We start from the raw sequence: 26,827 nt of genomic DNA, 5'->3' as shown, positions 1-26,827 counted from the left end.
AATGTTAGATCATCTTGGTGCCCACTTTTCGCCTTTCAATACACTGGATAGACTAGAGTATTCAAGAAGTTGGGAAACTTAAGTGTGAAAGGCAACCTGAAAATGACAAATATTAGAATATGTCCTATGTAGTTATACTATACACTAATCCCCTGTATATCCTCTGGTGTTAGGGGATGCGAAGGATTAAACAAAAGAAATAATTAATGGGATTTTTTATCCTATATATCTTAAAGGAAATGAACACCAACTGAATTAGTGTCGCACCCCACTACTACTACACTATAGCAGAAGGGGATGGGGACTGGTCGCAACCTACTGAGACTATGCCCAGTAGAGTCCAAGACCTACAAAGCACCTATCACAATGTTCTATCTATAGAAAATAGCATAGATACCATATTAGCGCAACTATAAATTTAGTCATCTCTTTATTAAATAAAACTTGATGTCTAATTTACATTAATTCCCATAAATGGTCTATACAATGCCATATGTACTAGTTTTGACTTAGAAATACAAGCCACATGGGGCTAACAACTATCCTTAATTGGTAGGATACAAAATAATACAACTGTCAAAATCATAGTTTTAAGTTTTGGTCGATCCAGAGTGGGATCGACTGAAATTGATCAGGAAGCCAATCCCGATCCAAACTGGTTTCAGCCTGGTATCGGCAATCCATTTCGGGTCGGGATCGGTCAAAACCGATCGAAATTAGGAGAGAGAAAAGGAGAAAGAGAGGGAGGATAATAAGGATAAAAAGAGAAAAAAAGGAGAGAGAGAAAGAGCTCGTTAGAGGGAGTGAGAAAAGGAGAAAATACCTCGTCGGAGCTCGTTGGAGAAGCATCACCGGAGAATAATTGGAGAGAGAAAGACTAAGAGAGAAGGGAGTCGGTGAGGGAGAGGGAGAGTTAGTGGAAGAGATCGAGAGAGGAGAGAGAATCAGAGAGGGAGAGATCGAGAGAAGGGAGTCGGTGAGAGAGAGTTAATGAGAGAGGGGAGTCAGTAAGGGAGAGGGAGTGGTAGTAGAAGACTGAGAGAGGTAGTGGGAGAGTTAATAAGAGAGAATTAGTGGGAGTGAAGGAGAGTTAGGTGGGAGAGGATTAATGAGAGAGAATAGGAGAGGGTTTAATAAGAGAGTTTGTGAGGGAGAGTAAGAATTTCTTTTTATTTGTACGAGGGAGAGTGAATGGTAGAAAGAGAAAAATTAAAAAAATAATATTTATTTTTTATTTTTAGATTTATATATGAATAATTTATATTTATATCTTATTATTATTATTTTTTTAAAAGTTTAGAATTTTTCTGTAATTTAAAAATTATTTTAAAATATAAACCGATACAGACGGTCGATAATGCCGATACTGCTAATACGGCCGATACATATTGTTTTTTTAGACGGCCAATTTCGATCTCGTTTTCGATACTTGAAACCTTAGTCAAAATGACATAATTACTAATGTGTTATCCAAAATAATATAGTTGAGAGTCCCGTTATGTCCTCACACATCTTAAGATACATTTGGAATGGGGAGAATAACATAATGAGTTCGCAGCTCAGCTCAATAAGTATTACTATTTTAAAAATCAAATATACAATAAAAACTATGCCAGAGTATGCGAATAACCGCAGTAGCAAATGAAGCTTCAATGCACAAATCCAAATGCATGTTGTATAATCAATACCACGTCGTACATTATATAACTAGGATATAGTTAACATTTCAAATATATATATATATATCAACTCAAGTAATATCAATTTAGAAAACCATGGTTAGTATCACCCATTGATAGGCCAATTCCATTTTAACTTCGGGATACCAGAGTATCAATCTATTGGTCCCACCGATAGAGCCCGTCCCTAGTAATCCCCAAGGTAACAGGGTCCGTCCCATTTATACTTTAGGATATTAGAGTTTTTGGATTTCTATCCGTGTAATCACATATTAGTATTCATCTATTAACCAACCAGTATAATACATGGTTCTAGTCAAATGCCTCAAATGATAGCATTCAAGCTCATAATCTATAACATATAGCTTTAGAAAGCCTCCAAATATCGAGTTCATATCAAGCAGAAAATCAACAAATATAACTCTTTCAAAAGAACAAATCTCTATAGTGCATTCATACAAATACATATATCAAACTAGGTCATCTGTAGAGCCAACTGGCAACATCTATATTGAGCAAAGCATATAAATGAGTACCAAATAAAGAACTCATATAAACCAACTAGTCCATATCCCATAGCTCAATGATGCTTCACATAACTTTTTAGTTGCATAAATAGGAAAACCAGCCTTACCCACAAGGTATAAAACATATTTCATTTATTTAAATACACTAATAACAAAACCAGCCTTACCTTGATATCTATATAATTGTCCACAAGAAATACCCATCCGCTTAATCATATCCAAGGATGGTTGTCCCATAGGCATGGCACGTGCCACGACATTTGTCGGCCGTTCCACTAGAGAGGGAAAGAAGAAAAGGAGGCAGACTACTCACTCACCTTCACTCTTCAACCTCATCGTCATCGCCGCTTGCTGCCGAGCTCGTCGTCGCTCATCGTTCGCGTGCCAGAGATCGTTGATGAAGCATTGCTCGCATTAGCTGCTTCGATGCCGATGCCCTAGCTCGAGGAGGAAGAAGAGCTCGAGCGGGTCGGGTGCGCGGGTTGAATAAAAATACTTAAGTTATAGATCTGAAGTCGCTGATGAAACAATTGGGGAGGGAATCAACCCATGGTTATCCTTGTAATATTACATAACACTATTAAGGAAGCACACGAACATGAAACAAAGTACACGAGATGACGAGATGCATACATCTAGAAGAGAAGGTTGACGATAGTATATTAAGGGATTAGTCTTAAGTAACCATTGTGGAATCAGCTTTTAAGATGTAAGTGTAGGTTCATCAAGGTGGCCGTGGTTAGCAAAACATGAGTTCTCAGGTGTGGTTATGTTCTACTGAAAGTCGACACGAGGTGGATGAGATGAAGATAAGTTTGACAGCGATGGCTGGGTGGGGTCATGGAGGCCAAGAGGGTCGCAAGTGGCTGAGAGGATAGTAACGTGGGTTGTGGGGTGGGTGGGCTTCGTGCTTAGCTCGGATTGAGGAAGGGCAGTTCATGAAAGTTGAAAAGAAAATGTTAATAAAGGGAGAGTTGGTGGTAACGGGTGAAAAATGATAAGTTTGGGCACTTTTGCATCTATGCCCCTTAACTATATAAAATTTTAAAGCAATCCACATATGAAGTGTTATGCTATTTTTCTTTTTCTTTTCTCTATTCTTCTCCTCTCTCTAACTCTTAGAGTTACACCAACTTACTGTTGATTCCTCATTTGAGAATTTGCTCACCCTTATCTAACTTACTATGAGGTGTCAAGCCATCACAATTAGCTAGGTGGTAACTTTGTCATGCCTAACATTAGTTAGATAGTAGCTAGATTAATAAATAACTAAGCATAATAAGTTTACTAAATTATATTAAAACCTAAAAGAAAATCGTTCTAAATCAATAAGACACTAATTTAAATAATTAATCTTTACCATGGAATATAAACTCAATTAAATCACTAGTCAAATCTTAGCTATCTAGTCATTAACACAAGAAATCTAGTTTTGCACAACATGATTGAGAAAATGCATTCATTACTTCAATTCTTGTCATGCTTAACTAGTTCTTTTAGACCTAATAATACGATTGCAAACTTCGAAGAATGAATTTTCTTATCTAGTCTAAATAACATGAAGAATACCAAAACTACTTCAAATGTGTCACTAGAGATAAATCTAAGATTCATCAAAGATTAAGGGTCACCACATTCTACTATTGTTAAAATAAGTTTTGTCCTTGAAACTAAGTAATTGCCACTAGATATCATACTATATATATATATATATATATATATTGTATAAGGATATCACAATTAGTTATCGTTCTCTTAAGTTCTACCACTATTTTACATATTTTGGACTTGTTTGCACTCTTGTTATGAAATTGCCTCCATTTTACACATGCCATACTAGATTCCATTAGTCAATATTTAATAAAGAGATTGAATTATTTGATACAATGTTCTTTTAAAAAAAGTATATAAACTTCTAAATGTTTCAAAGAAGTATTATCCCAAAATTATTACCATGGCAAATGCAACTGTATTACATCTGTCTAGTATATTGATAATCAGTTACATACTGGGCCCCTAAATTTACCACATCTAATTTTTTTTTCAGCCTTAATTATAAAAGCAGTGTGATTCCTAGCCATGCTTTTTACTCATATTCTTTTAGATTAGTATAAATATATGATGATGATGCAATGACTATAAAGTTATAAAGAAAATAAATAGTTCATACTAATTATAATACTAATTACCTAAAACTACTGAAGAGTTTGTCTTGCGCTTTTGTTGAGGAGCATAAGATCAAATAAATATAGTGAAAAATGGTGAAGAAGAGGAAGAAGAGAAGAGAACAATGATTGAACGAGAGTTGAACGCATGTATTAGGTTTTGATGCGTGAAAATGGAAGGACAACGCAGAGGAAGAATAGGAAGGAAGGGCTTGATGCGTGAGAGAGGAAGTTGGGATTTGATGGTGAGGAGAGAAAAAATTGAAAGAAAAAAAGGGGTTTTGAGCTGTTATAGTTTTAATCAGATGGTTGGTTGGATTAAGAAAAGAGTAAATTTAGTATTATGAGTAAAAGAGGCCCAAAAATGTAATTAAAAAATAAAGGAATTCATATATGCCAATATGAAAATTGATGGGGCTTCTTTATGCAAATTGTCCTAGTTGCTAGTTCTCCTTCCTTAAAGAAGCTTAGTATTCAACATTATCCTAGATTAATTAAACAATATTATCTGCAAACAATCCTACACCTTGCACCATGAACCATGTAATCTTATCTTGAATATCCTTAGTTAATTAATCCATGACCAATGCAGACAAGGACTTCATGTTTAATATTGATGCAAGGCTATTGTCACTGGAAACTTGGTCAACTCTTCACAAAGGACCCTCATGTTAGTTGTGACTACATCATACGTCCTTGATAACATCAATGTACTTACTAACATTGATCGTCATGTTGACCAACACGTAGCCAGCACATGCCGTGTTGGTGAAGTGCCAAGCGCATGGTACTCTCCCTTTCATCTCCTAAACTTCAATCTATGGTAGTGTAGGAGTTATTTGGAGGTGGAGGAGGCCAGAGCACTTGGGGCGATGAAGGGGTGTCCGAGATGGATTTGTGTGTTGCCAGGGTTTGAGAAGCCTGGAATGCTGATGAAGATCTAATGAAGTGGATCGTTTTTCTTAAAGTTAGGCTTTTGGACCCGTTTATAGCATCTTTTACTTAAGTTAGATCAGCTAAGGAATATAGAGAATGTTTCAAATCATGGCCCCTTCTCTTCTTGCCATTCCACTCCATTAGGATACGGCACGTTGACAGGGTATGCCTAGCACGTGTCATGTTGGCTGCCTCTCTGTAAGTCGTGCTTCTTTCTCCAACATTTTTCACCGCTTGTCTCACCAAGTAAAATAGTTTTTGCGTTCATCTCCTTGGCATAAAAATAGTTGTTTCGCATCTTAATCTGTGTTCAATTATTCTTTCCAAGATTTTCATAAACACTCTCTTTGTTCTCTTTCTTTCAAGGATATTTGGGGTTTCATTCATGCATTTCTAGTAGTCATTTTTCTGTTTTTTTTTTTTTTTTTTTTTTTTTTTTTTTTTTTTGAAGTTTGAAGGAATAGTAGGGCTAGATTTGTGGAAGTTGCAGACTGAATGGGCCTATATAAGATGTTCAATCACTTCAGGCCTATTTCTTTGTCAACTCCTTAAAGTACCATCAATAATAAGAATAAGGCTATACCACTTCCCTTTCCGGTGCTAAACGAGAACCTTGTGCACTGTGCACCATGAACGTAACATGATCATGTAGTCAACACAATGTTCTCTTCCTCCTAATTCTAGTATTTTTAATATGTGATGATATATTTTTGTTTCTAATATCATTCTTTCGTTGGCCATGTGGTTCTCTGCAGCTATCCTAATGATATGCGTAACAAGAGTTGCAAAGGCATCTTTAGAGAAGGCATTAGCTGAGAACCCTGAGGTGGAGAATATCTTGGTCACACCTCAATTGCCTGTCGTGTCTGCTCAAGCCTCAGGCCTACACCAACCTCTTATAATCAAGATTGACCCTTCAAACGACGATCATGAAAAGTAAATTCATCAGTTACATGTAAATTCTCTGGCTTTCTAAAATTCTCCGAATCTTAGCAGGTTGTGCTTGTGTTAGTTTACTTTACTTGGATCCATAAGACACTAGCATGTGTGCTAGCTAGTCTCGTTCTCAGATAATGTAGCTATGTTTCTTGTTACTTCACACAACTTGAATATCAGATGTCCTGCTTTCTTTTCTTAGTGGAATGCAATTGTGATTTAGCTCTTCCTTTCCTAGAGTTGTCTGTAATTTTAGAATGCTCATTCTGGAACGTCAGAAATTCTTAATGTGATGAATTGCAGCATGTCCGAAAATGTCGTGCTTATCTTCTCCTTTTCTAATCTTTAGTTGAGGTAACCCAGTGTTATGCAAAAAGCCTGTATATCCTGCATTACAAACTGGGGAAGTTTTTAATTCTACCAGGCGTCTTGGTTCAAGTATCTACTGTTTTTGTTTATCTTGGTTCTTGGTTCTTGTTCTATCTTGCAAACAGAAGTTTCATTTCTAAATCGATGTCTTGAAAAGCACACGCGTAGCACATAGGTTGCAAGATCTAATATATTAATGTGCTGAAAATATATTATGAAAAACCCTTAAACACAAGTATGTATCTAAATACTAGGCAATGATATCACTTGTTCGCTTAAGTAAAAGTCTGAAGAAATATTAAGAACGAAAGTAGAGATGAACGCGAAGATTTTAACGTAGAAAAACTTAAACGGGAAAAAAACCACGGATCCAAACTCGGATCAAAATCAATCATTATGATAGTAGTTGTTATAAGATTGACTCACAAAACAACCCGTCAATTCAAACGACTTTGTTCCTCTCAGTCTTGCTTGTTAGAACCCACGATTCACTATTTCTCATGATTGAAATCTAACCTCAGTAGTCCTCGAGATTGATCTTTCGTCTAGATAGTCCTTAAGATGAAATATTAAGTTTTTTAGATGAGTAGAATTTTGTTAGTTGAAGAACCGATGTAGCCTCAAGAAGTCTCCTTTAATAATGTTTCTTCAACCACACTAGAGTTAGGGCATCACAATCCTTATATATCATCTCCAAGATAGAGCCAAATCCAAGTCTTATCCGTACTCACGAAAGTCCAAGATTTTCAAAACTTCGTTGGTGCGTTCGAACGCGGCCCAGGTGCGTTCGAACGAGCTGACTTGATCTCAGGTGCATTTGAACGTGCTTAGGTGCGTTCGAACGCGACAGCTTGAATTCTTTAGATTGCGTTCGAACGCGTTTGTGGACGCTGCTCTCGGTCTGTGTAAACGCAGTACCCGCGTTCGAACGCATTTGTGAAAGCAGCTCTCAATCTGTGTGAACATAGTACCCGCGTTTGAACGCGTTTGTGAACGCAGCTCTCGGTCTGTGTGAATGCAGTACCCACGTTCGAACGCGTTTGTGAACGCAGCTCTCGCTCTATGTGAACGCAGTACCCACGTTCGAATGCGTTTGTGAACGCACTGCGTTCGAACGCGTTTGTGAACGCGGTTTGAACTCAACAACTTTTCTCCAATAATCTTGCAATTTTTCAAATCGGAGATATTCTAGACTTGTATAAAGCTCATATAGATGTAAAAATACATTAGAATATTTTGTACAAAATTGCCGACAATTAAAACCTAACATTCTCCCCCTTTAGCAATTTGTGGCAAAACAACTAGATTACAAGATATTACAAGGAATTCAAAATGAGCATTCAATAAGTCTAGAAGATTTAGCACTTCAATTCTGCAAAAAAAAAATATATATACTAATTCAAGATCAAGTGAAAATAATTTGAAATGAATAATAATCCAAACACAAGTTATCAAGCAAGCAGTTCAGAAGTACTCAAGCAAAGTTATTATGCAGTAAACATAAACTAGTAAACTCCCCCTATGCCAGTACGCTCCCTACATCAGTAAACTTCTAAACTCACACACACTCTCCCCCTTTTGACACAAATGCCAAAGACCAGGAACTCGGAGGGAACTGACGATGAAGAATCGACAACACAGAGTCGAGTACGGTCCCCTGACGAGCTTGCTCAGCTCGTAAATCATTCACGACCGAATGGAGGTCCTGCACCTGAGTGTTAAGCTGATCAAAACGGTCAAAGAACTGTGGTAATTCACCTTCAGTATGAGATGAATCATCGTCGAATGGTCCAGCGGCGGAAGAGGAGGACGGCTTGAGAGGAGACGGCTGATCATGAGCTTGACTCCGCTTAAGAGTTATCCGATCCAACGGTTTTTGCGAAGTAAGCGAAGCTTCCGAGGCATCCACTTGCACCTCACTCTGAGTGCACAAATTGGTAATAAAAATGCCAAACGACAACCCTTCACGAGGCGCTTTTTTCTATGCAGTTGTCAAAATGGAATCGTATATCACCGTAGCCAAATCAATAGAAACCCTCGACATCATCGCATGAAGGAGGAAGGCACGATCTGGACTAATACTTGAATGTCGAGTCTTGGGGGTGACATTGTACAGACAAAACAGGTGAAGTATGCGAGCTACTGATGTCAGTTTCGCATGAGGCATCATGTTTCCTTTCCAACGTTCCCCTTTGATTAACACAGTACTAGCATAATCTTTGACATCAGGAAGCGGAGCAGACGATGGATACTGGAACTCGCCATCAGGAAGTTGGAGTTCAGCACAAATAACATCAGAGTTCAAGTATATCGAAACCACACGGATAGTAGAACGTATACAGCGTTCCAAAACCATGGCATTACTGAAAAATTCCCTGACAACTTCCACATATGCAGTCTCGCTCATCCGACACACGGATAACAATCCTCGCTCAGTAAAGATCTGTTCGATCCCTAAGGCAGAAAAATTAGAAATGACCACCGGTCGTTCGTAGATAACAGGTCGAGTGCCAAAATTATGTTTATATCGCCCTGCAGCCATAGATGTAGAAAACTTCCGAGCCGAAGTAGGCGACGAAGGCGGCCTTGGTTTCTTGGAAACTACAACTTTCCTAGGCATTCTTGAGAAAGAAACGAGTTGCAAGATTCAATACATGCCCAAAGCAAACAAAAAGATAACAAGAAATCCAAAAAATTCTAGAAACCATAAAGGTCCTAAATGAAATCCATCTTCCACTTGAAAATACTAAAATATCACGTTCAATTGCACAAGAAACATCAAGATATTAACTTTAACGTGATCAAAACTCGAAAACGCATGAAATCAATCAAGATCAAGAGACTTAATTGAATAAAAAAATAGAAAATTTGATGGATGATCATACCTCGCAAAAGTGAAGAAAAAACTAAAAGATTCGGCCGAAAGACGCTAAATCCGGAGGAGAATTACCTTCTAAAAGGTTTGTAGTGAGAAATTTGATGAAAAAAACCAAGATCTTGAAGATTTGAGAGGGAGAAAATGAAAGGTTTCTTGGGTTTGGAAGATAGAAGATGAAAACCCTTGGGTTCATACACAATATATAAAGAATCCTCGAGTGTGTTCGAAGGCACCAGTCTGCGCGTTCGAACGCGCCAGTCACCGCGTTTCAACTCAAAAATTTGCGTTCGAACGCCCTTTTTTTTAAGTAAAAAGTCTAGGAAAAAATTAAAAATTTTTTTTGGAGATGCACTTCTAGAAATTCAAAATAGATTCAAGACATAGAATATGACAATCAAATGAAATAAGTCATACACATATCAATCAAATCATCAAAGGCATATTATAATCAATTTTAATGCATCACTCAAAATTAAATTAATTTTGATTGATCATAACAATATGCATATCCAAGTTGAGCATAGATAACATGAAACATTCTTCTTAAATAAACTTTCCTATTTAAACAATGATACAACACAGTAATCAAACCGATTTAGTATTTAAATTTGCACTTTTCGACTTATTCTCCATAACAGAATAGAAATTTTTTCTGTAATTTTTTTTATATACTTAAACCATATAGGTGCAATGATGGCTTTCATACATGAGTAGGTAGCTCTTTTTTTGTAGTACATATCAAACAATGTGTAAGAAGATATTCACATATATTAAATTTTTTTTTATTTAATTTGCAAGCAATGTACTGAGTCAAACTGGACTCTAAACAAGATGACTTTCACACTAACTCATTGTAGCCCTTTTCATTGATCTTTTATGAATACATTTGTGATGACTAAGCATGAGGTCAAACTGTGCAAATCAAAGTCAATAGTGAGCTATTTAAAAAAAATATTTCATGATGTCATGCTCACTCAAGAATATACACACATTATGAGTGCATTAAATTCAGTTTAATTATCATAGAAGTCGAGAGAGTGAATAAATCAGAAATGATACAATATACTACAAGATGACAAAATTGACTATAATAATTAATAATCAAGAGAAAAATCATATCTATATGTCAAGAGTATATTATTGAATTTAGGAGTGCATCATTTTTTTATGACAAAAACTCTCGACAAATCTAAAACTAAAACCAAAGAGAAAATTTCAGAGTAAAAGAAAACCTAAAAAAACGAAATGAAATAAAAAAAAAACACGCAAACCAAAACAAAAAAAAAATAATCCAAAGCACAAATCCCTAGAGAAGTATGAAGATACTCAAATCCAAAGCAAAATCATAATTTTATCCACAATATCTAAACTAAGAATAACTCAAGTCTAATTGTCAAAAGCATACAGATAACCCTACCTAGGCCCCACACAGGCCACAACACATTATCAAGAGCTTTTCACAACTACATATACACAACAGAGGTATATACATAATTATACAAGTATAAAGTCACCTACTAAAATATAAGACAAGGATACAGATACACTTTGGAGGAGGTCTACCGATACATTAGATAAGATAACTCATCTGGCATATAACACTAACCACACTTTACTCCTCACTCACCGGCAAGACCTCTAAGGGAGAATCCTGCTCCTCTCAGTCACCTGGGTTTTTGGAAAGGAGAAAACAAAGAGAGTCATGAGCTAAAGGCTCAGTGAATAGACCTTATTCCGAATCAGTGATGCCAAACAGAGAGTAAATCAAGTACTGGATAATATGAATCAGTAAAAGTATCATGTCATGAATGAGTAAATGAATGTGTCCTCAATAATACATAAATGAAATATATATATATAACATGTCATAATTGATAAGAATACATAATCCTCGACAATGAATAAATAGGTCATCACGTCATATGATCATCATAACTCTCTCTCAAATATGATATATGATGCATGCCGACCATGACAATGCTATGATATCAAATGCAATCATATATGATGTATATTGACCACTCAATAATCAGGTATGTCAGATAATAATGAAATCATATGCATTTCTTAACATCACGATCATCACCGACATCCCGGTATAATATCATCATACTAGACCATTGTGCACAGTCACCACTCGGTACCCGGTCTCAACAGTATGCCCGAAGGCTCCAAGCATACTCTGCCATCGGCAAGGAGTGTCTCAAATATAACCATACCCGCTAAGGGTATCAACATCCATCCAGACCGGGCACCCCACATAGTTGATAGAAACCTCGTGAGGATAACTCGCCACATATGCCCTGGCGAACGGCATGTGTCCGATTGTCTGTGCGCACAGACTCAACTGACCTCGGACATGGGCCACGAGATATCGCATAACAGTGACCGTAATCATCACTCCAGGCAGCCCTAACCCTAGCACCTACTCGAGTATCCTCACGCTTTCTATCAACTATCCTATCAATCACATTTCATGCTTTCCTTCTAAATGTCAGATCACATGCATATATCCAGTACGATAACAAGTCAATGCATAACAGGAATTTAGATTGAATAGGAATCAAAAGAAAAATAATACAATGTAGTCTCCAACTATATAGTCAGCACATGCATACTCCTGCTAGTCTATCACATGCACACTCATGCTAGAGATCATCTCGGTATAAAATCAGAACAGTATAATCATCTCCAATCATCCCTATATATCACCAATGTATTCATATCCCAGATCAGCCTAATCAAATGCATGATAAAGTATGCTCGACTGAAATCATCTCTAAATAAAGTCATATAATCATGCTGGAGGCCAAAACATGCATGTACATAATATATAATATAACCTAATTTGAGAAAGAAATCTAGGGGATAAGACTACTCACCACCACTACAAATACCAAACAACCACTTGTTCACGCTGCTACGATAACGATCAAACCTCGATAGTTAAGTCCACGGGGTCTTGAACAGGAGGGTCGGGAGCTGAAATTATTTATAACAAATATGTTAGTCTTTCTATTAATTAAAATTAACTCGACAAAAAGATAGTTTCTTGTTGTAATTATGTACTCTTCATTTATATAATTGTTTTGCTATTTATTAACCATAATTATATTATCTAATAGCGTATTTAAAACATAATTATCTACCTATTATTCTCCTTGATAATTAAGAAAATAAGAATTAAGTTACTACAAATAATTACGTAAGAATATATGTACATAACCCTAATAATTACTATTACCTACCTAGGATAATAATAGTAATTTATATTGCAGGTGTTTTGCTAAACATGATATAATTAGAATTATTAACTAACTATGATATAATTATATTTAATTTGTATAAACCTAAATACATTAAATTAACTAAGCTAAATTAATTGTGCACATATATCTATCTATATATATATACATATATAATATATATAATTGTATATAGTGCTGGGCTCAGCTCAGCACCATGCACAGCAAGGCGCTGCGGGTGCTGGGCCGAGCCCAGCACCCCTTGCAAAGTGCAGCCAGGGAGAGAAGGGAAGAAGGAGGAGGAGAGGAAGAAGAAAGAGAAGAAGAAGAAGAAGAAGAAGAAGAAGGAGAAGAAGAAGAAGAAGGTTGGGCCATGGGGGAAGGGTGCGGCCACTAGTGGCCACTCAGCGGCCGACCTCTCGCCGACGGCTCAATCCTCCGGCGGTCCGAGAGAAAGCCGACAAAGAGAGAAAGAGAGATAGAGAGAGAGGTAGAGAGAGAGAGAGATAAAGAGAGAAAGAGAAGGAGGGAAGCTCACCGGCGTTAGTGGAGGTGGCGGCGGCAGCGGGTAGAGAGAGAGAAGGGGTGTTTGAGAGAGAGAGAGAGAAAGAGAGGAAGATGGAAATGAATCTGAGAAAGAGAGAGAGAAAGAGAGAGAGAAGAGGTGGGGAGGGGGCTACGGCGGCGGCTGCGGTAAGGGCCCATCGCGCCAGCTGGCTCGGCCAGGTTGGCCGGGCCGGCACTTGGGGCGTGTGGCGCCCATCTCCGCTACCACTGCATGGCACGAGCTGTCGTGCCATGCAGTGCAGATTTTTTTTTTTTAATAAACTTGGGCTTGGGTTATTACAGTTCCAGTGCTATTATTTTGTGTGCAACTAACTCACGTATAAAATGATGTCGAATATCAATATGTTTTGTACGCGAATATTGAACAGGATTTTTCGATATATTAATAGCACTCATGTTGTCACAATAAAGCACCATAGTATCATGTTCAATGCCGCAATCTTTGACCATCTGTTTCATCCATAGTAACTGAGAACAACAACTTCTCGCTGCAATGTACTCGGCCTCCGTAGTAGATAAAGATATCGAGTTTTGTTTCTTACTGTGCCAAGCAACCGGATTGTTTCCAATATAAAAATATCCACCTGAGGTACTTTTTCTATCATCACATGAACCTGCCCAATCAGAATCTGTGTATCCAGATATGATAGCTCCCGAGTCATAAGTAAACCAGATACCCAAGTCAACTGTGCAAACTCCTTAGCTAAAGATTGACTCATTGCCCCGAAGACAATGTCATCCACATATATTTGTGCCACAACTAAACTCTTGTTCAACCGTCTAATGAACAATGTCTTGTCCACTCCCCCTCGAGTGAACCCCGCATCCACTAAAAAAGTAGTCAACTTCTCATACCAAGCTCTTGGAGCTTGTTTTAGCCTATATTTTTCAGTTTAAACACATGAGAAGGAAATTTTTCATCTTCGAACCCTTTTGGTTGTTCCACATAAACATCTTCATTTAGAGTACCATTCAAAAAAGCTGTAACGCCCCCGCCCGGCACGGCACGTGCATGCCCACGCGGCGCACGCGATAGGTCGGGCGGGGCCCGTCCCACACAAATACTCTCCTGTGCACATATAATCATGACATCATCAAATAAAACCTGTTAACCTATCCATGATCACATAATCCATCACCAAATACATCATACTATCAACCAAATAAACTTGTTAACATACGAATATCTAAGTTCATAATAATATAAACTAGACCACTACATAATCTGGCAGGGCCCACACAGGCCACAACAAACCATCAAGATACAACTAAACAACTGATACACGAGTACTATAAATTCTAATATATACTATACAAATCATCATTCGATACAATTAAGGCACAAATATAACAAACAACGATACAACTCAATGTCTGGTTAAACTATCTTCTATACCGTCTCGCATCAATAGCTCACCTCATCGTCACTCTAAAATATCTTCTCAAGATATCTCAAGTCGCTATCACGTACCACAAATCTGAGGGGTTAGAAAAGAAGTAAAGAGAGTCATGAGCAAAAGGCTCAGTGAATAGACCTTACCCCGAATCAGTGATGCCAAACAAAGAGTAAGTCATGTACTGGATAATATGAATCAGAAAGAATATCATGTCATGAATGAGTATATGAATATATCCTCAATAATACATAAATGAAAAGTAGATAATATGTCAAACTGATAAAAGTATACAATCCTCGACAATGAACAAACAAATCTCCATGTCATATGATCATCATAACTCTCTATCAAATCTGACACATGATGCATGCCGACCATGGCTATGCTATGATATCAAATGCAACCATATATGATGTATATTGACTACTCAATAATCAGGTATGTCAGATAATAATAAAATCATATGTGTTTCTCAACATCACGATCATCACTGACATCTCGGTATAATATCATCATACTAGACCACTGTGCACAGTCAATACCTGGTACCCGATCTCAACATCATGTCCAAAGGCTTACTCCGCCACCCGCAAGAGTATCTCTAATATAACCATACCCCGCCACCCGCTAGGGTATCAACATCCATCCAGACTGGGCACCCATATAGTTGATAGAAACCTCGTGAGGATAACTCGCCACATATGCCCTGGCGAACGGCATGTATCCGAATGTCTACTGCGCACACAGACTAACGACCTCAGACGTAAGGCCAACAGGATCGTGACTATGTCGAGCGATCAATCATCTCCAAGCACGCCCTAACCCTCGCGCCCACTCGGGTATCCTCACGCTTTCTATCAACTATCCTATCAATCACATTTCATGTTTTCCTTCTAAATGACATATCATATGCATATATCCAGTACGATAACAAGTCAATGCATAACATGAATTTAGGTGGAATAGGAATCAAGAGAAAATGATGCAATGTAGTCTCCAACTATATCGTCAACGCATGCATATTCATGCTAATCTATTACATGCATACTCGTGCAAATCTATTACATGCATACTCATGCTACAGATCAACTCGGTAAACAATCATAACAGTAGAATCATTTCTGATCATCTCTATATATATCACAAATGTACTCATATTCCAAATCGGCATAATCAAATGCATGATAAAATATGCTCGACTATAATCATCTCTAGATAAAATCATATAATCATGCTGGAGGCCAAAATATGCATATACACAAATATATAATATAACCTAATTTGAGAAAGGCGTCTAAGGGATAAGACTACTTACCGTCTGATCAGAAGCTACAAACCACGCATCTCTCACGTCCGTCAGGTAACTAAGTGACTCTCATCGCTAGCAAGGTCCACGGGGTCTCAAATAAGGGGTTCGGGATATAAAATATTTAAGTAGTATGATGTTAGTTGTTTATCTAATTAGAATTAATTCAGTTAAAATATAAAAGTTTATTAGATTTAGAATCACTCTTCTTTATTTTTGATTACATAACTAGGTCTATAATATAGATACGATTCAAATATTATAATTCTTTATTATTATAAAATGTTAGTTATAATATAAGGAGAAGAGGCCTGTTTCCTTTTATATAAGTGTATTTCTAAATATATAATTATAAAATAAAATAAAAGGCTAAATAAGTATAGAGGTGGTCTAATTTTAATTAATTTTATAATTCATACACTATCTTGCTTAATTAGGGACAACGCAGTCTCTACTCAATAAAATAATAAATAAATAACTAAATAAACTTAGTATTTTATTTGAAACACCCAAACCTCCAAATACACGTGTAAACCGCGTGGGTAAATCCTCCCACGCGGTACATCACATGACCTGTCAGTACAAGGATTTCACAAGGCACACAACCGCATAAATTCACCATAAAACTCAACTAAAGGAGTCCGGATACAAGTTCCACAGGCCACAACAAGCCTTCCAAATATACATCCAAAATATTATGTTAAAGTCCAAAAAGATACAACGTCATCATCATACCCTCGCAGGGGCTTAATACAACTACGTACGTACTAAAAAAGAAAGAAAGCGGCTACTCCTCGCTACCCGCACCTGCGTCCCCTAGCTCTGAAATAATATGCCACGAGGGTGAGCTTACAGCCCGGCCGGTAGGATTCATACAATCTAAAATAATGACATCACAGCTGTATATCCAATGTATGCCTAAATTTGCTAACGATAACGACATGCGTATTTAAAATGACTTACCACAATTTACTAAGTCAATGCAGTTGATAAAGATTACCAATCACTATCTTGGAACATGCTAGTTTACCAAACATATTATGATCAGTTCACACAGATATAAAGTTTGAGACAATCTCTTATTCGTACACATCTCAATCATAGGTTTACATGTTATGCATAGCAATAAAATAGCAGTCTAGTCATCTCATGTCTACCAAAACAATAATCATACTTATCATCGCTCACCGAGTTATTCACCACACAGGTAAATACTCCTACAAAACAATCATCCATCATCACATACATCGAGGGGGGATATATACACACCTAGCGGTAATGTCACCTACACGTGTATGGCGACACTACATGTGACCGGTTGTCTGTGGCCATCAGACTCAGGACCCCGGTCGTAAGCCCATATCTCACTCTCTCTAAATCATCACCGCCCTCGGGGAGAATCAGAGCCCTCGGCTCATCAACGAACGCCCTAACCTGCGTCGTCGGGTACCGCTAGAGTTATATCCCCGCCTCACAATCATATTCTTCTATCATTATAATCTAGTCCCGACTATGCGGTATAACTACCCGAATGCCACACAGGCTTCCCGACCTCAGGTGTAGGCCGCTAATAGTATAGACATATATGATACACTCTGCCCTTAACCCTGGGCTGAGTGAGTAGGGGTACTGCCTAGTCAGAATCCGACTACTAATGATAGGTGGAAGTGATGCAGTGTTTATGCGTGTATAAAGCATGTTATAGTCATCATGATCATTATAGTCCATATCCACATCAATCATACATCTATGCAACGGTATACCATACAGGACACATGTAAAGCATTATCATACACATTATTTTTCTCATGATACTATACTGAACAGATTATAAATAACTACATATGCAAAAGATATAACAGGGAGTACCAACTGCATGCATTAATACTGACATTTCCTACTGTATCATGTTATTCTAGATTTGTATAACTCTACTCGCCTGGGAGGTCTCCACGGTAAGGTAAAACTCGTCAGCTAGTCCGGTATCCCAAAATCTTCCTCACGCGGTGTCAATCCTATTAATTCACGCAAGTAAAGTCATTAGCGAACTACTAGAATTAACTATCTTATTAGCACATTTATGTTTGGTACGAGTCAAGGGCATCCTAGGAATCTTATATTATCCCAAAATTAAGGATCAGGCTAATCAAATTAGGTGAAAATGGTAAACAGGGTTACAGGGTCCAAATGGCCCCAAATGGGCTAGGCTAGAGACAAAAGGGGGGTAGGCCCAAACCCAACCCATAAGCAATAGGACCTTGGTGGGCTGGGGGCCCAGCCACAGCCCACCAAGGTTGGAATAGTGGGCTGCAGACTGCAGCCCACTCCTGATGGGCTAATGGGCCGTGACTGCAGCCCACCCGGATCTAAGGCTGGGTGGGCTGCGGCCTGCAGCCCACCCAAACTGGCTGGTGGGCTGCGACCCGCAGCCCACCCCAACTGGGTTGGTGGGCTGCAGCCCGCAGCCCACCCCAACTAAGCCGGTGGGCCGCGGGTGCAGCCCACCCCAGGGATTAGTGGGCTGCGGTGGTGTGCGGCCCACCAAGGGAGGAAAATGGGTGGGGTTTAACCCCCCACCCCTCCACCTTATCTCCTTCCACCACCGATGGAAGGAGGGTGAGGCGAGGGAAGCGCCCCGAGGCTGCGGGGACGCAAGGCTGCGGCGGCGCGGCACGGGCGGCGGCGCAGCGCATAGGACAGCGGCGGCACGGCACAAGGCGGCGGCGCGACACGGGGGGGCGGCGGCACGGCACGAGGCCGGCGACGCAACGCAGGGACGGCGGCGCAGCGCAGAGGCGGCGGCGGCAAGGGTCCGGCAAAGCACGAGGCCGAGGAGGGGAAGGAGAAAGAGGGGAAAGGGAGGTTTACCGGAGGGGGCGGGGGTCGGCGAGCCGGCGGCTGTCGGCGGCTGTCGGCAACCACGAGGGAGGGAGAGAGAAGAAGAAGAGAGGCTGCGGTGAGCGTGGAAGGGATAAGGGAGATGGGGGGAAGGGTGGCGTGCACGGCAAGGAAGGGAAGAGAAGAAGAAAAGGAAAGAGGGAGGGTGGCAGGGTGGCAGGCCAACGCACGTGCTCGGCACGTGCGTCGGTCAAGGAAAAAAATATATTTTTTTTTATTTTTTTTATTTTTTTTATTTTTTTTATTTGGGGTGTTACAACTATCTCCAACAACATGGAATTTCGCCCTCGAAATTACGCACCTGAGTCGATAAATAAATGAGGGTAGGTAGACTGAATCTCTTCCTCAGGCTCCCATGTAGCTTCCTCTACTCCATGATGCCGCCAAAGGACCTTGACCAGGGTACGACTCTTCTTCGGAGCGTCTTCACGCATCTATCAATGATCCGTCTTGGTTGCTCCTCATAGGACAAGTCCCGATTTATTTGGATAGGTTTTCCCTCAAAACATGTGACGGGTCATGTAGATACTTCCTCAACACCGACACATGAAATACATTATGAATGCGTGATAGCTCGATGGCAATTCCACCCGGTAAGCAACCGGTCCTATCCGAGCCAAGATCTCATAAGGGCCTATATAACGAGGGCTCAGCTTGCCCTTCTTCCCAAACCGAAATACCCCTTTCCATGGCGAGACCTTGAGGAAAACTTTGTCCCCGACTAGGAACTCTAGGTCTCGACGTCGACGGTCAGCATAACTCTTCTGTCGACTCTGGGCAACCTGTAAGTGTTCCCGAACCTTCCGCACTTTGTCCACGGTCTCCCTGTATCAGCTCCGAGCTCTCTATCTTCCGTTCCCCCACTTCATCCCAGGCGACGGGTGTCCGACATTTCCGTCCATATAACGCTTCATAGGGGGCATCCCAATCTTTGGAGTGATGACTATTATTATAGGCGAACTCAATTAGGGGAAGGTGTCGGTCCCAACCGATTCCGAAGTCCGCAGGCGAGGCACGTAGCATGTCCTCCAAGGTCTCGACCGTCCGCCCGACCGGCCGTCGATCCGAGGATGATAGGCGGTGCTAAATTGCAATTTGGTACCCAAGTGACTTAGCAAAATGATGCCACGGCCTAGAGGTGAACCTAGGGTCACGATCGAGGTAATGGAGACCGGTGCCCCATGGCGAGCAAAGATCTCATCCCGAAACAAGGTGGCTCGATGATCCATAGAATCGGTGGTACCGGCGGGAGGAAATGAGGCGACTTCGTCAATCGATCCACAATCACCCATATAGAGTCCTTTTTCTTCAAGGTCTTGGCGGACCCACCACAAAGTCCATGGTGATATGCTCCCATTTCCACTCAGGAATAGGTAATGGCCTGAGTGTCCCAGCCGGCCTCTGATGTTCAATTTTGACTTGCTGACAAATCAAGCATCGAGCTACAAACTCTGCAATGCTCTTCTTCAATCCTGGCCACCAAAAGTATCTACGAACATCATGGTACATCTTCGTCTCCCCAGGGTGCACACTGTAAGATGTCTGGTGGGCTTCCTCTAAAATCTCCCGACGGAGTCCGCCCACGTCAGTACACACAGAATCTATCTCCAAACTTCGGGGTTCCTACCCCATCAAGGCAAAAACCCTTTTTACCCGAGTCTCGAACTCTTTGGAGGACTTGCGAGAAACGGGGTCTTCGCCCGTGCAACTCGATCCTCTCCGCTAGAGTCGGCCTCACAGTTAACGGGGCCAGCGAGTCCAGTACCCACATCTTTGGCTACGATGTGCACATCCATCTTCTGCAGTTCTCGAAGGATGTCCTGGCGCTTGAGTAATCAAACTAGCCAAATTCCCCATCGACTTTCTCGCTCAAGGCATCCGCCACTACATTTGCCTTCCCGGGGTGGTAGTTAATAGTGCGAGTCATAATCATTCACCAGCTCAAGCCACCGCGCCTGTCTCATGTTCAGCTCCCTCGGGTGAATAGGTACTTCAAACTCTTGTGGTCGGTGAAGATCTCGCACTTCTCCCCGTAAAGATAATGCCTCCAAATCTTCGGGGCGAACACTACCGCCGCTAGCTCCAAGTCGTGGGTAGGGTAGTTCCGCTCATGGTTCTTGAGCTGCCCTGGATGCATAAGCGACAACTCCGCCCTCCCGCATGAGTACACAACCCAAGCCCGAGTATGAAGCATCACGGTAGACCAGTAGCCTCCTCCTTTGCGAGGAACTACAAGGACGGGTGCGAGATGTAAGTCTCTTCTTCAGCTCTTGGAAGCTCTCCTCACAATCATTTGTCCATTCAAAACACCGATCCTTTCGGGTTAGCTTAGTGAGGGACCGGCAATTTTCGAAAATCCTCCCACAAAGCGCCGATAATACCCGGCCAAACCCAAGAAACTACGGACCTCCGAGACGGTGCTCGGTTGCCTCCAATTGAGAACAGCAGTGATCTTGGATTGATCAACCCGGATGCCCTCTCCTGAGACCACATGCCCAAGGAACACCACCTCCTCCAGCCAAAAATCACACTTGGAGAACTTAGCAAATAACTTTTCTCTCCTTAGCATCTGCAGTACCAAACGAAGGTGTTCTTCATGCTCCTGTTCTGAGGCAGAGTAAATCAAGATGTCATCAATGAATACCACCACGAACCGATCCAAGAAAGTGCGAAAGACTCGGTTCATCAAGTCCATAAAGATAGCTGGTGCATTGGTCAAGCCGAAAGGCATAACCAAAAACTCATACGGCCGTCACTAGGGTACGGAAAGCGGTTTTGGGATATCCGCTTCCCTAATCCTCAATCGATGATACCCGGATCTCAGATCGATCTTCGAGAAGACGCGAGCTCCACGCAATTGGTCAAACAAGTCCTCAATGCGAGGCAATGGGTACTTGTTCTTCACGGTCAGTGATTGATTCTTGCCGATAATCAATGCAAAGGCGGAGGGTACCATCCTTCTTCTTCACAAACAAGACTGGAGCGCCCCAAGGAGATGAGCTAGGACGGATAAGTCCCCTACTCAGTAGGTCATCAATCTGCTCTCTCAATTCTTCCATCTCCTTCGGAGCCATACGGTAGGGTGCCTTGGAGACTGGTCCCGCCCCCGGGATCAGGTCAATGATGAACTCAACTCCTCTGTCTTGGGGAAGCCCCAGAATGTCCTCAGGAAAAACATCTGGGAACTCTTGCACCACTGGTAAGTCAGTCATGGTTTGGGTCCCAGCTGACTCGATAGACATGATTGCCACCAACTGTGAACGGTCCACCTGTCGATCCTTACACAATCGACACTCCATGCCATCATTAAGCTGTAAGATGACCTCCTTGCTGTAGCAGTTGATACTGGCATGGTAAGCGGCTAACCAATCCATCCCCAAGATTAGGTCAAAGTCCTGCATCTCGAGGGGTAGGAGGTCTGCCTTAAAGTCCCACTCGCCAAAAGTCAAGGTGCAAGAGCGATAAACATGGCGGACTTCCAGGAAATCTCCAAGTGGGGTGGCTATGACTAAGGGTTCCACAAGAGGTCCCGGCGCTACATCCACATTTTCCAGGAAGGATGTAGAAATAAAGGAATGGGTGGCCCCGGGGTCAAATAAAATCCTAGCAGCGTGTGCAAATAAAATCATAGTACCTGCCATTACGTATGTAAGCCTTAACAAAAAAATAGGAAACACATTTTCCACAATAGGTAGATTTGCACATACTTAGGAAGGGGGATCTAATATTATGTATGAATAGGACATACGTAAAATTTAAGACATGCTTAATTTACTCGGTTACCTGTGGCCACGTCATTGGATGCTTCGGCATCCCGTAGGGTCATAGCAAACACTTGGCCGGTACGTCCGCCCCGCCCTCTGCTAGGAGGTCCCGATCGCGCGCCCCCATGACCCCTACTCGCGGCAGTACTGGCTCCCGACGCTCCAGATATAGCAGGCGTGGTAGGAGTGGCCGGCGCCCGCCTACTGGGGGACTTTGCGTGCGGATATGTCCAGGACTCTCCACTTTGGAAGCGGTGTAACGCGAGCCCCGAGGCAGTCACGAGATATGTGACCCCTCTTGCCGCAAGCAAAACAAACCCGACCCTCAGGAGTAGATGGCCGTGCAAAACCACCACTGCCCGCACTGCTCAAGACTGCTGCTGACCGCCCGCCACCAACTGAAGGTCGGGCCCTACTCGGCCCGCTTGAACCCTGAGGGCTGGATCTACTCGGGGTAGCACTAGATCCCGCGCCACCCGCATAAGGGTGACACCTCGGTCGTAGGAAGGTCCCACCAGAATGGCCTCCACGAGGACGCCCATCAAAGCGGCCCGTACGACTTACTGCCCGCTCCTGATGTTGTGAGCGCTCCTCAAGTAAGTCCCTCTCTGCTATCCCGGCATTCTCCACCGGCCCGCATATGTCGGGTTCTTCACCATGTTCACCGCTTGCGGATCTCGATTCGGAGGCCCATCTTGAACTGGTCAGCCCTAGCAGTATCATCCGGTATAACTCTAGGGCAGAAGCGGGACAAGGCATTGAATCTGTCCTCATACTGAGCCACTGTCATATCCCCCTGCCTCAACTGGGTAAACTCCCTCGTCAGCTCGAAACGCAAGGATGCAGGGAAATATTTCTGGTCGAAGGAGTCCGAAAATGCCCTCCAAGTGATGTACTCCCCAGCAAGGCGATCTGGCATCAGGCGCTCTGTGGCTCTCCACCACTCTTCCGCCTCCCCACGGAGAAGGAAGGTGGCAAAGGTCACCTGACGACTCTCCGGGCACTCAAACGCAGTCAGGATCTTCTGTACATCCACCCTCCACCTACTTGCCTCCATGGGGTCTGTCGTGCCGCTGAACAAAGGGGGGCTAAGCTGCATGAACCGGTTCAGCGACCAGGCGGACCCACCTCCAGTCTGCTCAGCCGGAGTAAAATGACCTGGCGGCTCCCTCGGTATGTGCATCCCAGACATGGCTACCGTGCGCTCTCGCACTAACTCCTCGATGAGCCTCTCTTGCTGTCTGACAAGCTGTCCCAGAGCCTCAATGCTAGCTGAAGCACCGACTACTGGTTCGTCGACAGGGGCTGGAGCCCGTCCACGACCAGTCGCACGAACAGACCGAGCACGTCTAGGCGGCATTCCTGCTAAGTTCAAAGCAGTTTAGCTCTTAATTTGCAAGTATAGCGCAAGTCGTGAGTGACTATATTATTCATTACTCCTAAGTATTCATTATTATTATCCATTTCCTATGTATTTGGATGATATATAGGAAGACTTGCCGGATTTATGGTGAACCTAGGCTCTGATACCAAGTTGAAACACCCAAACCTCCAAATACACGTGTAAACCGCGTGGGTAAATCCTCCCACGCGGTACATCACATGACCTGTCAGTACAAGGATTTCACAAGGCACACAACCGCATAAATTCACCATAAAACTCAACTAAAGGAGTCCGGATACAAGTTCCACAGGCCACAACAAGCCTTCCAAATATACATCCAAAATATTATGTTAAAGTCCAAAAAGATACAACGTCATCATCATACCCTCGCAGGGGCTTAATACAACTACGTACGTACTAAAAAAGAAAGAAAGCGGCTACTCCTCGCTACCCGCACTTTGCGTCCCCTAGCTCTGAAATAATATGCCACGAGGGTGAGCTTACGGCCAAACAGTAGGATTCATACAATCTAAAATAATGACATCACAAATTTGTATATCCAATGTATGCCTAAATTTGCTAACGATAACGACATGCGTATTTAAAATGACTTACCACAATTTACTAAGTCAATGCGGTTGATAAAGATTACCAATCACTATCTTGGAACATGCTAGTTTACCAAACATATTATGATCGGTTCACACAGATATAAAGTTTGAGACAATCTCTTATTCGTACACATCTCAATCATAGGTTTACATGTTATGCATAGCAATAAAATAGCAGTCTAGTCATCTCATGTCTACCAAAACAATAATCATACTTATCATCGCTCACCGAGTTATTCACCACACAGGGTAAATACTCCTACAAAACAATCATCCATCATCACATACATCGAGGGGGGATATATATACACCTAGCGGTAATGTCACCTACACGTGTATGGCGACACTACATGTGACCGGTTGTCTGTGGCCATCAGACTCAGGACCCCGGTCGTAAACCCATATCTCACTCTCTCTAAATCATCACCGCCCTCGGCGGAGAAGAATCGAGCCCTCGGCTCATCAACGAACGCCCTAACCTGCGTCGTCGGGTACCGCTAGAGTTATATCCCCGCCTCACAATCATATTCTTCTATCATTATAATCTAGTCCTGACTATGCAGTATAACTACCTGAATGCCACACAGGCTTCCCGACTTCAGGTGTAGGCCGCTAATAGTATAGACATATATGATACACTCTGCCCTTAACCTTGGGCTGAGTGAGTAGGGGTACTGCCTAGTCAGAATCCGACTACTAATGATAGGTGGAAGTGATGCAGTGTTTATGCGTGTATAAAGCATGTTATAGTCATCATGATCATTACAGTCCATATCCACATCAATCATACATCTATGCAACGGTATACCATACAGGACACATGTAAAGCATTATCATACACATTATCTTTCTCATGATACTATACTGAACAGATTATAAATAACTACATATGCAAAAGATATAACAGGGGAGTACCAAGCGCATGCATTAATACCGACATTTCCTTGTATCATGTTATTCTAGATTTGTATAACTCTACTCGCCCGGGAGGTCTCCTTTGTAAGGTAAAACTCGTCGGCTAGTCCAGGTATCCCAAAATCTTCCTCACGCGGTGTCAATCCTATTAATTCACGCAAGTAAAGTCATTAGCGAACTACTAGAATTAACTATCTTATTAGCACATTTATGTTTGGTACGAGTCAAGGGCATCCTAGGAATCTTATATTATCCCAAAATTAAGGATCAGGCTAATCAAATTAGGTGAAAATGGTAAACGGGGTTACGGGGTCCAAATGGCCCCAAATGGGCTAGGCTAGAGACAAAAGGGGTAGGCCCAAACCCAACCCATAAGCAATAGGACCTTGGGTGGGTGGGGGCCCGGCCACGGCCCACCAAGGTTGGAATAGTGGGGCTGCAGATGCATGACCCACTCCACAATAGGCTAATGGGCATGACTGCGGCCCACCGGATCTAAGGTGGGTGGGCTGCGGTCGCGGCCGCGGCCCACACCAGTCTTGGTGGGCTGCGGCCCGCAGCCCACCCCAACTAAGCTGGTGGGCTGCGGTCTGCAGCCCACCCCAAGGGATTAGTGGGCTGCAGTGGTCTGCAGCCCACCAAGGGAGGAAAATGGGTGGGGGTTTAACCCACCCCCACCCCTCCACCTTATCTCCTTCCACCACCGATGGAAGGAGGGTGAGGCGGAGGGAAGCGCCCCCGAGGCTGCGGGGACACGGGGCTGCGGCGGCGCGGCACGGCGCGGCGCGGCGGCGCAGCGCGAGGGACAGCGGCGGCACGGCACAAGGCGGCGCGCGACGGGGGGGCGGCGGCACGGCACGAGGGCGGCGACGCAACGAGGGACGGCGCGCGGCGCAGAGGAGGCGGCGGCGGCAAGGGTCGGCACGGCACGACGAGGCCGAGGAGGGGAAGGAGAAAGAGGGGAAAGGGAGGTTTCTCGGAGGGCGGGGGTCGGCGGCGCGGCTGTCGGCGGCTGTCGGCAACCACGAGGGAGGGAGAGAGAAGAAGAAGAGAGGCTGCGGTGAGCGTGGAAGGGATAAGGGAGATGGGGGGAAGGGTGGCGTGCACGGCAAGGAAGGGAAGAGAAGAAGAAAAGGAAAGAGGGAGGGTGGCAGGGTGGCAGGCCGACGCACGTGCTCGGCACGTGCGTCGGTCAGGGAAAAAAATATTTTTATTTTTATTTTTATTTTTATTTTTTTTATTTTATTTGG

At 42.4% G+C, this 26,827-nt stretch overlaps 1 protein-coding gene across 2 annotated transcripts in view; it reads left to right on the top strand.

Moving 5' to 3' along the window:
- The window catches only part of LOC140790424 (uncharacterized), a 46,241-nt gene extending 39,797 nt beyond the window's left edge, over positions 1-6,444 (top strand). For both annotated transcript variants that reach the window (XM_073140509.1, XM_073140511.1), the window contains one exon: positions 6,063-6,444. In XM_073140509.1, the coding sequence (XP_072996610.1) occupies positions 6,063-6,247 (185 nt within the window). In that variant the 3' untranslated portion in view covers positions 6,248-6,444. The remainder of the gene's footprint in view (positions 1-6,062) is intronic.
- The last annotated feature ends 20,383 nt before the right edge of the window (positions 6,445-26,827 follow it).

Source organism: Typha latifolia, chromosome 6, assembly GCF_019914945.1.
Source record: "Typha latifolia isolate L0001 chromosome 6, TyphaL0001v2, whole genome shotgun sequence".
NCBI classification, from domain to species: domain Eukaryota; kingdom Viridiplantae; phylum Streptophyta; class Magnoliopsida; order Poales; family Typhaceae; genus Typha; species Typha latifolia.
This window is presented reverse-complemented; position numbering and strand designations above follow the sequence as displayed.